Source organism: Sinohyriopsis cumingii, chromosome 1, assembly GCF_028554795.1.
Source record: "Sinohyriopsis cumingii isolate HCF-2022 chromosome 1, ASM2855479v2, whole genome shotgun sequence".
NCBI classification, from domain to species: Eukaryota; Metazoa; Mollusca; class Bivalvia; order Unionida; family Unionidae; genus Sinohyriopsis; species Sinohyriopsis cumingii.
In genome coordinates this window covers 130,353,673-130,365,538 of record NC_142961.1, presented here as the reverse complement: position 1 = coordinate 130,365,538, position 11,866 = coordinate 130,353,673, and the positions used below count along the sequence as shown (strand labels likewise).

At 34.7% G+C, this 11,866-nt stretch overlaps 1 protein-coding gene across 2 annotated transcripts; it reads right to left on the bottom strand.

Moving 5' to 3' along the window:
- Positions 1-2,890: 2,890 nt before the first annotated feature.
- Positions 2,891-11,497, bottom strand: LOC149807857 (type-2 ice-structuring protein-like). Of its 2 annotated transcripts, none has more exons than XM_089971388.1 (3): positions 11,134-11,497; positions 4,823-5,080; positions 2,891-3,246 (listed from the first exon to the last, which is right to left on the bottom strand). In XM_089971388.1, the coding sequence occupies exons 1-3, from the start codon at positions 11,366-11,368 to the stop codon at positions 3,020-3,022; spliced, it is 720 nt and encodes a 239-aa protein (XP_089827514.1). In that variant the 5' UTR covers positions 11,369-11,497; the 3' UTR covers positions 2,891-3,019. The 2 variants fall into 2 exon arrangements, with proteins under 2 accessions (XP_089827514.1, XP_089827515.1); XM_089971389.1 differs by having other exon boundaries at positions 4,823-5,041; positions 11,134-11,488.
- Positions 11,498-11,866: the final 369 nt, after the last annotated feature.

Here is an 11,866-nt window from a genome sequence, read left to right as displayed (position 1 = left end):
CAATCAAAAGGTACCATAAATAATGCATAAAACGAACCCCAAAAAGCAAGCTTCAAGTACAAACGTGTCTACAAATAGGTTTCCACATGAACTATATGAATTGTTTTAATACTGCTTATAAATGTTAGGACAATCATAATAAGAATATTTACTCATAAAATAGTAGAGTATATATACTAAATGCAACTTAAAATGATCTAAGTAATGAAGCAAAAATACATTAGGATTTTTTTCTTATCATCATTCCTTTATTCAGATCATTGTAGTCAAAAAATATATGTTGCTTCTTGATGTTGTTTTGAAGTGTATCTTGATGCGCCTGTTTAATAATTAGTTAATCTCATCCATATATTACGATTATCACTGGTCTACAGCCAAAATGCTTCCAAAATAAATGTAGTCAAACGTTACTAATTCTGGGTCAATGAGAATGAAAATGATGCTTAATTGTTGATTGGCTCTAGTGTTAAAGATATTATATTGGGTCAGTATATACGACCCTTGACTTAGGAACGGCGGAGGATAAGAAAGTTATAAAGGGAAGAGATCTCAATTTAGACCAAAAATGACTAAATTACATCTTTGACTGTATCTATTTAAAAATCTATGACTGGGTTTGGACAGTACTTGCTTTTTAGGCAAAACAATGAATGATACAAAGAACACTCTTACAGACACTTTCATTTATTGCTAAGCTTGGCCCAAAATCGGCCTTTTTCAATCCTTGTTCTTTCTCGACACATGCTGAGCCTCTGACAAATATGTTGTGTCAGAAATCTAAGTTTCACTGGTCTGAAAAGTGGTAGGGATCATTCGACAAAGGTTAGACCTAAAGGTGTAACATATTTGTTTCAGTTCCTAATTTCAGTTAATTATTTCAGATGTATGCTGACGCAAGTGGTGTAGGGGTTGGCCGAGTACCGATTAAAAAAGATAAAAATAGTGTCGATCATCTAGTGTTTGTCTCTAAAATATTAAACATGCAGCATATAAATTATTTCACAGTCGAGAAGGAATATCTCTGGTAATGGTTTTGCAACATTTTGAAGTATAGATTAGTTCAATTCCTTGTATTCAGTGATCGCAAACAATTTACTTTCATTGGCAAGATGCAAAACGAAAATATGTGATTGAGTTTGATGGTACACAATTACAACCCTGACATTAGACACATCGGAGGAAACGATAATGTGATTGCAGCTCCACTCTAATGTTTATATAAATGCAATATTGCTTTATTTTGTGTATATATTTTGTCAATCATAAGATATATTCCTATGTAATTTTGATTATTATAGTATCCTATGTATGTTTGGCTAATGTATAAAAGAAAGCTTTATTGTATACATGTTTCTTTTTCATTATGAGGGGAGGTGTTATTTACATCTATATTGTGTGCTTAGTTTTTAGTCCGTGATTAAAGAATGTGGATGGAGCTATTGTGCACCTGACCTTTGTCACAATTCTAAGTATTAAACTATATCTTTATTAAAATCTGTATTCATGGTCAGTCTTGTTTACAGGTTGTATTCGGTTGGAAATGTATTACGACGTAGGTCATGTGATATTTGAATATAATTAGGACTTTAGAGACACATAATTCATTCATCTAAGTTTTTCATTGTATTCAGATGGTATGATCCAATTTTTAAGTTGTAGTCTGATGTAATTCTAAAATAATTATTTATTTAAATCATTCTTTGGAAATACTAAATGATCATTGATTTGATTAACACATTATTGTAGGACTTTTTATGAATTCGTTCAAAGACATTAAAGACTACTGGTACATCAGTTCATTCAAAACTATTGGAATTTATTCTGGATATTTTATACTTTTGAACATGTGATGGGACATTTGGGATTATTTTCGAATTAATTAACAATACAATAAATGTCTCTTAAAGGTTCACTTTATATTTTAGATAAATAAAGTATGTGTTGCTTGTTCTCTAGGTGTTGGTTTTGCGTATTGATGTTACATAGTTTTAGAGTCGCAACAAGATTCATAATATCTTGTATACCACACAAGCATACTAATTTTGTTTATCATACTAATTTGTATACCACAAAATCCTACTATTTTTTATACCACACAAGAATACTAACTTGTTTTCCACACAAACATATAACATTGTATACCACACAAGCATACAAAAAAGTTTTAAACACACAAATTTGTCTTAAACAAAAGTATACTAATTAATATACAACACAAGATTACTGATTTGTCTTAAAAACAAGTATACTAATCTTTGTTTTAAGCACAAGTAGACTAATTTGTATATCACACAAGCATGCTGATAAGCAATCGTGTATTGACTCTAGTACAAAACTAAACTGCTAATTATCTTATCCATTCTAACACCTTGAGAAAATACATTTGTTACAACGATTTTATGGGACACTCTTTGTAGCAAAGGTTAATATTTTGCATTTGTCTTCTCTACTGTTGCAATTGAGTCTGACATATACAGTTATAATAATTTTTCAATTATTCAGCAGCCACAAAATTGGAATTTTCCTACAGACGTTACAGTATAAATCGTTTAGGACCTTTTCTCAAGTAACCTAATCTCTACTTTATGGATGTATGATTTTCGAGTTCAAACCACGTTGCATTAATATGTACAGTCGAACACAAATTAGTATTCTTGTGTGGTATGGACAATAGTAACATTGCGTAATATATATATATATATATATATATATATATATATATATATATATATATATATATATATATATATATATATATATATATATATATATAGAGAGAGAGAGAGAGAGAGAGAGAGAGAGAGAGAGAGAATTATAAATATACACCAGACAGAACGGAAAGTGCTGTGCCTGGTCTCAATAGAAGAATGCTTGATAATAATAGGAAGACTTAATATTTAATACATATATTATTATCATAAGGGTCAGATAATTTTTAATTAGTACTTTATGGAGATTCGAACCCAGGTCCAGATCAGATTTGCAATAGGATGCAACCTCATAATGAAAATCAATTTTTCTATGCAATTTGACAAATATAATGCCACATCCCGGTGCAAGTATCATCTGCTGCATAATAATCAACGATTCCATACAGAAACAAGCAATTCGCACCTTTTCCGCCATTTGGCTCTCTAGGATACCAAACGGGACTTTTCATGTCGATGAGCTCGCCGTCAGCCCATCTCCAGATTCCTTCTTCCCCTTGGTCATTTCCATCGATAAACACATGTGAACTTTTAGGGACTGAAATGTAAAAAAAGGTTTAATACTCTTTCTTTGGAACGTCTTGAACAGTATTAATCGCTTGCAGCGAGAATGTTTCTTTGATTTTTTAGATCCATATAAAAGAAAACGAAACGAGTAACTACTCTCGTCCATTATGATTAAGTGCTAATTAAGAAAAGGGACACAACTATTTTCATATGCTAGATAACTCCATGTACCCAATATTTTCTGTAGATTGACACAAAGAATGTTTGTTATTGATCTCTGCATGAAAGGATATTTAAAATATTTTTTTCTTTTTGAAAGTTTTTGTACAGAAAATACAAACTAAAGAATACGCTTACTTTTCTTAACTTTCTACTAGTTAACTTTATAAGAGAAATACCTATTTTACCATTTTCATGAGTAAAATTCAAACAAACAATATCATATGACTGTACTCACTATCACGTGTTTTTGTAATAATCATTAACAAATCAATAAATAGTTACAAGTCATTATCAGTGCAAGAGTACATAGTGGCTCATACATGAGTGCTCGTTTGAAACGATATCTGTAAGACCAATTGATTGATTTGTATGTCTTCCTTCAAATGGGCACTAATGTTACAGTCAATATATCAATAAATGAAATACACGATTAAAAAAAATTAACCTTTGAAAATTCAAATATTTAAACCAGAAATTAAATCAAGTGTTGCCAAAGATACAGCCCGTCTAGTGTGACTTGACGAAATTGCACGTTATTATGATGACATAATATTCCATGTTTGATATATCCTTTCATTTTTGTGTCGTTTCATTGGATATATTTTTGTGGTACATTCAATATTGTGTAGTACAGGTAGGTTTTAATTAATAATTATACAAATAATCATTTTAACTTTAGGGTGTAAATTTAATCTTCAGTTTGATTTTGTTAACACATTTCAAGACAAATAATTTGCCTAAAGCTACTGCAGACCATATTGTGTATGCCAATGATTTTTTGCTTCAGATTCAAATTCAAAGTATTCATTAGAGTTTTTATTTTACGATACAACAACACAAGAAGATAATTTAATGTCAATGCAATTTAATTTAAATACCTTCTCGAAGGACACACCAGGGCAGCCGACCAGGACTTATCCAAAGGTACAATTCGAACCCGCAGCCTTTCAGAAACTAGTCCTTACAATATGCTGAAGGCTGCATGAGGCACAGTTTGTATTCCGGAACTCATAGTGGGCCCAATTCAATGTATTTTTCATATACATGTACATAAGAGTTCATCGCAAATGAAATGTATCCATTCAGTTGAAGACTTTCTACATTTTGCGAGTCTTCAAATAAGCGCAAAAGTCTGATTATTTTTATACTGATTTAATTTAATAAAACAGTAACACAATGAAGCAAAATTACCTTAGAGTACATTCAGATACACTAGACATATGAAAACGATGTGATGACATTACATTTTTTAACGACTTTTTTATAAAGATTTTGGACTTTTTTATAGATCAATATGCTCCTTAGGCCAAGATACGTCGTTAAATCTGGAATAAGTCAATAACTTATTAAGATAAAACAATTGAAACAATAAACGAATGGCTTACTGTATCGACTGTTCTTGATCTGTTCCTTCAGATACAGCAAAATTGCTGTGGTTTTGACCTTGGCAAGGTGGCCTCCCTCCGACTCACAGATTTGTTTTGCAGTATCCCAGGTCTGTTTTTCTTTGGACAATCGGAAACATAGTTTCAATGGCGCGTGGAATGCATAGTTGCAGGGGCAATGAGATCGGTTTCCACCCGTCAATCCATCACTTGCACTAACTGGAAAAGTTCCATGCCGATTATACGTAGGTTTGCAAACTTTAAATAACAAAATAATAACAGCATTACAATCTGAAATAAAATTAAAAAGTATCAGACAATATATACAACCGGTAGCAGAAGTGGTTAGAGCGTGGACCTCAGATGCGGTAGGTCACGAGTTTAGAACCCCGGCCGAGTCATTACAAAGACTTATAAAAATGCTAAAATCAGCTGCTTTGAAGGTATAGACAAAAAGAATGCTGGTAAGAACAATAAAAAATGGTGGCCACGCAGCCCATATCACTTGGTGTAGAAGCAAATTATCATGCCTATGCCGTAGATACAGTGGCAGGTTTCTGACACTTGATGCTCTTAGCAGAAAGGTGATCGTGTAACACGATCTGGTTTCCTTAGGTTTATCCAAAGATATCATATAATGGTTTACATCTCAGTTATTCTGACACGAGTGCAACACTAATCAGTTCAGACAGTAATAACAGAAATATTTCGTGTCAATCAAACTTAGAAGCTGCCAACTACACCAAATATAACACGTTCTGGAGCTAACGGATAAAGAGCAAGTCAACTTGAATGTAACCACGATTACAAGCAAAGGCATAAATGCTATAGTATCGATAAACAAGCATCTCGTAGGAGAGGTGATATTTTATAAACATTACCTCTGCTCTCAGCATGAGATCAAACAATTTTTTCTGCAAATGATTATCCTGGGGTAGCATCTGCCTCTGGTGCAATATCATGCACTACGGAGCAAGCAGTAAATAGCAGAGGTCTGCGACGCAGAAATACAAAATATTTTTTGCATAATATTTTGTCCAAGCATTCAATATAGAAATGCCGTATCAAGAAGTTAGTCTCTCTCTCTCTCTATTTGTCTCCCTCTATATATGTCCCTCTGTCTGTCTCTAAAGCTCATCGTAAGAAAATTGCACTGGTTGCTTCTAGAGAATGTCTGTGATCAAGGAACCCTTCTGTAGGTCAGCTGTTATCTGGCGGCGACAGACTTATGTTAACAAAACGCCAGCATGACAAAGTAAACAACAAAACACAGCTGGAAAACAAAACGCAGCTGATACATCTGCCATGCGACGTATACAAATCAGAGCATATCTTACCTTTTTGCCACTGCCGTATGGCTGGAGTGACAGGAATGGAGTTCCTAGGAAAACGTTTAATACGCTGCGTATGCAGAGCTGCAGTATCCATAAAATCTGCACTACTAAGTAATTATGACGTCGGGTAAATGCTACAATAAATGAAAGCATTTCGCTGGGTCTTCTCGGGACAAACGCTTCCAAAAGAAATCGAGCGCTGTCAACATAGAATATTATTTTTATTATTTTGACAGCTCTGGTATGCCATAAACATGTTACTCAAATCTTGGGCGCTGCCTTCTTTGGCTACTTACAAGCTAATATTAAGTGGTTAGCAATCGGTCATGATAACCAGTATGTTTGGTCTAAAATTCAAGTATAATGAGAGCTTCATGGTATGGACGAGCATTTTTTTCAAATTAAAAATTATCATTATTCTTTCTGTTATGACGTCGATAGGTGCTGAATGTGGAAAAAAGAAAATCAAGCTTTCTCAGAGACGTCATTGGTGGTGGCTGTTCTGATCAACCTAACATCGACTTAAGCACTTCATGTTAGGAAACCTATTTTATTTTGTAGTCAGCTGATACATCCTTCCATCGTCCTATATACTTAATGCCAGAAAACGTTATGTATGCAGAATTTTGTTTTGTATTTTGCTAATATATGATGCACGTCTTCAATTACAGGATTTGTGTTTAAGGAAACAATACTGTTGGACATTGTACCATATTCAAGCCCTTGGTAATCAGACTTTGATTGGAAACTTCCTAAGCCTAAAGTCGGCTGGTCTCTGCCTTGACAGAAGTATACTGGCCATTATAATCCTTCGGACAAACAACTTGATGGTATAAATCAGCCTGTTGTTGTCTATCAACCATATACTCAAGCAGACGCCAAAAGCGATGCGACATGACATTTACTATAGAAACCACCCCAACGAAAACAATACAGTGTTATAAAAGTATGTTTGTCAGGCTAAAGGCGATTAAGACAATGGGGAATGTGTCAGTTATTGACAAAGGTTTTGTTAGAAGTGCTATAGGACTTATATATAGGATTGGCGTATGAACAGTCAAACTAAAAGTACGAAAAGGTACAGCAAATTCCCTCAAAACGTTGTTATCCATACGAAAATAGACGACGTATATGGAGTAAAACTACATACGCCAGCAAGACGTCGTTTTCCCAGGCTCAGAGCTATTACTAACGGCGTTTATGTTATTGTGTCTGCAGATTTATTCAACATGAGAGAATATTCCATAGACAATAGCGGCGTAAAATACTTGCTGAATACTGTTGATATTTTCAGTAACCATGCATCTTGTTTGCCACTAAAACGTTAAACAGACACCGCTATCAGATACCCGTTTGCATTTTTGTTATGCAGGCCAGCACAACTCTAGTTAGATCACGGCGATGAATTTTATAATACTATGTTTGATGCGTGGCTGTACGAAAACAGGTTCTGTAAGTACTCTATGTTTAATAAAGGTAAGGCAGTTGTAGTAAAACATATTGAATAGGACAATAAAGCATCCCATGTGGAAAGATTTCACAGAAATTAAAACAATAACATTATCTGAATGAGTTTCAGCCGGTAGGCACAATATTACGACATACGGCAGCAAACGAATGACTCGAGCACAAACAAGTGTTATGCATCGCTATATTGTGTGTTTGAATTTGTTTCATCATGGCTATGGATTGTAGCGGTCATTGTGTGTGTGCATGATATGGATTTTCAATGTATCATTAACTATGTTTCAGTCATATCGCTACGATGTCTGCGGTGTGGCAGTTTATAAGTATGTCTAGCACTGAGGCATCTTACCGCAGACATGTAGCATCATATCCATACCAGGCCGACCAGTCCTAACACTATCCTCTTAATGCTGAGCGCTAAGCAAAGCAGCTGGTTTTACCATTTTTATAAGTCTTTTTTTATGACTCGGCCGGGGTTCTAAACTCGTGACCTACCGCATCTGAGGTTCACGCTCTAACCACTTTTGCTACCGGAGCGGTCTGGGTCATTTTCTAGGCAACATTTTTAATAGCTAAGTTTGTAAATAATTGTAGATTTTTTATTTCAATTATTCATTAGAATTACAAAGTGCTCGTAGACTTTATGATACAATCACTAATTTGGGACTATTTTGAATTCATTTATAATCATTCTGAACTATATCATTGTTCTACAACAAGACTGTTGACACATTATCACATTCGAGCCTTCTGGCACATCGGCACATTCAAGACGATTTCATTGGTATTTGGAATTCCGGATTTAATTCACAATACTGTAAATCCTTTTCAATTTTCGTTTTTGATTTTAGGGAAATACATTATTTGCTGAATTTTACAAATTTTGCTGGTTTTCGCGTTTTTCCGTTAGGTAGTTTAAGATCTACACAAGTGATATATATAACCAAGACAACGTGGTATACTGTGGACGACCGAGCAGGATCAACAAAATTCTTGAGAAAGGTCATATGACCTACTTTCGGCAAATATGATTTATGTTCTCCTATCATAAATAATATGACATTTTATCTTATTGATGATCTGGAAATATATTCAAAATTTGAAAAAAGGTGGAGCCATATATGGACAGTATTATACATTCTCTATCACTGTGATGATGGCACGGGATAAGAACAAACTTTAAAACTGTTTGATTTAAACACGAGCTAGTTATATTACGATATGCTTCAAGGTTCCATTTAGTGAACCTGCTAAACGTAAATCATGCTTTGTAGAGCGATTCATCATCGTGTTTGGGTGTGTGCGTGTGTCCTAAAAAAGGTTGATGAATACAGATGAAAATGCAGATTTCCAAAGATAAAGTGCTTTCATACTGTTGAAAATTCAACTCTCTTATGGTACCCGTCTAGAACGTTTGATTTCAATTCTCTGACATGTAAATAGTATTACAATGATCGGATAATGACGACAATTAATCAGATTCGCTTCATTGGTTGAGTTTGCAGCATGACTTTAGTTAGTCCCATCTTATTCTAAAAAAAAGCTAGATGTATGAATTGATCCTTCTGCATTAAGGCAGTCTGAAGAGGAAGTTCGACAGAATGTCGCTATTTCAGAATATGTTTGCTTTATTATTATCAATAAAACACAAGTCAAGCATAATATCACTAATCTGGTAATGTTTTACCAAGTAAGAAATGTCTCAGATACAAGTGGGTCTTCCGCATGGGAAACATTTTTTTTTCCAGTGACACTTACATGTTTCTTTCCAACTGGAAATCGCACCCTGACGAGAAGAAACTTTACATGACCTAATAATCACGAAGATTGACAAATAACGTCGTGATACTTTTACTGGCTACTTCTGTACTGGATTTGATTTGATTATTGAGACTGTCGACGAAGAGTGAATCTCACTAATTTGTATTTCACTCATATGTATATTCTGCAAACACGTGTGATTTTTGACTCATTGTCAGAGTAAAATGTTCAGATCAGTTTTAAACTAAATCAGGGCCCCGGGTGGTTGGACTGTCTTAGGTGCATGCCGTTCCTCATCACTGATATTTCTGTACGCGTGGGTTACAGCCTCGTCTCAGACAACATGGGCATGTATGACAGCTTGTCATTAGTTGCCCGTGAGTCGCTATTTCTAACCAGGATGTCCTAGGTTATTCCTCCACCAAATACACTGACTACCGTGGATAGCCTATCATGTGCTGAAACATGGCATTAAGGCCACCACAAAAAAAAAAAACAAATATGCTAAATAATTTTGCTGTTAATTGAAAAGTTGATGTATGTGTACAAACGCCTTACTATAAAAGAGCTTTCTTGCAATACATGTTACATCGGATAATATACGGAAATAGTTTAATTTAGGGAAAGACTCCTATTTTTATGGATGAAACTACGCTTATCATTCCAACCAGAATCAATTAGCAATCAAACTGTTTGCACATCTGTATTAGATGTAGCATTTTCAGAGAAATTCTTCTGGAGCAAAACAGAGAAAGAAAGAAACTGGCGATTAACAGCGACTTAGGTATGTATGTTCCAAACGTATTATGGAATGAATGGTAAAATAATATAGTTATTCATTTGGAGAGGCAATCCCAACGGTTTGTTTTAATAATTCATTCTAAAAGTATTTTGTTGATGTTTATTGGCTTGAAAAATGCACACAAGGTAACGAAACGGACCAACTTCTAATATATGAAGCCAGCTTTGTTTTGGTCTGATTTTGTTGCATACATTTTCATATTAATCCATTGTGAACCACACCAAAAATTCCTACCCTTGTGCAGAAATAGCACCGTGTCAACTTGGACTATTTCTTGCATTGATGTCCACAAGAAGTAACTATTTTAGTTAAACAGAGTTTTCAAATTACTGCAGAAAACAATGTCTTTGGAAGATGTCAACATATCTGAGATACAAAGACTTGAGCATGTAACATACAATATTAAAAAAGACTGCTGCACGAGTGAATGTTTCAACTGGTTGTAGTCTGAGTCATTTAAAATCTGTAAATTGTTTCAACTTTTAAGTGGTATAACATCGATTGCCAATATTTTTTTCAGACTATCATTGACGCTAATTTACCTCCTACGATGGTTACTTGCGTAACTGAGAAGCAGTAACATGGAATCAGACCTGACCAGTCTTTCAACGAGTAATATTACCAAGACGTGAGCCAGATCGAAAAGCCTCGTTTGCAATTAAGTCAGACTATTTTAATGCTTATGAAATATATATCGAATAAGTATAAATTTCGTTCGATAAACTCGAAAATTAAATACAAAATTTAGCTAGGAGTATTCCCCAACATTATTTTATAGTAACGCGTTCTATCTATATGGCTATTTGTGCTGCCAAGAGCAAACAATTTTACACTCATTGTTACGTTATAGCAAGCCGTTCCAGCTAGATGGTTATCTGTCCTGCCAAAAAGAAATGATTTAACAAACAAGAAACCTTTGGGTAAGTATATTCGGTAGTGCTGCTTACCTTCCGAATGATTGTGGAAGACTTGGGCCATTTGACGTTCCAGTTTGGCTACTTTCAGCATAAGTACCTCAACGTCATTGTTTAGAAGAATACGTTTTTCTTTCTCTTCCTCCAGACGTAGACGTACGGCACTAACGTCGCTTATTTCTGCATCTTCTAGCAGGTCTGCAGCTGCGGATTCCACCAGCCTTCCTTCCACGCAAAACAAAATGAAGACAAGAATCGTTTCTTGCATTATAAGAATAAACGGAGACAGATACAGCTGTGTATGTGTATGAAGCAATTCAGCCCAAGAGGAGAATTCAACAGTCCAGATGTTATTTATTGAATAGTGTGTAAAGCTCTCCCCTCCACCGCCCGCCCAACTGAGTTAACACCTTGACATTTTAACACAAAGGCTCCATATCTGATGTCACACTGTATCCCTACAGTCCGGTATACTTAAAAGTCTAGTGCAAAAAGGCAACAAAAAACTTTGTTTTACATCCTGTTTTTCTGCATATTACAAATAACAGCCACGCTGTTATGTTTGGCATTCAACTTTCAAACGTAAACAAAATACCATCTACATGCCAGACATTTAATCGAGAAACTGGTTTGTCTTCTAAAACTAAATACTATATTGTCAATGTAGTTAACTATTGTATCTTATGTTATTTATTTCCTGGCCAACACGTGTTTGACTAATTGTTGCGTACATTAAAAGTAATGATCTATGTGAAGTGGTCTCCAT

Bases quoted from the DNA above. Each gene is read 5' to 3' on its own strand.
- LOC149807857 (XM_089971388.1), bottom strand. From the start codon at position 11,368: ATGCAAGAAACGATTCTTGTCTTCATTTTGTTTTGCGTGGAAGGAAGG. The intron at 5,081-11,133 runs GTAAGCAGCACT...TGTTATTTAAAG, and splicing joins CTTCCACAATCATTCGGAAG to TTTGCAAACCTACGTATAAT. The intron at 3,247-4,822 runs GTAAGCCATTCG...TTTACATTTCAG, and splicing joins GATCAAGAACAGTCGATACA to TCCCTAAAAGTTCACATGTG.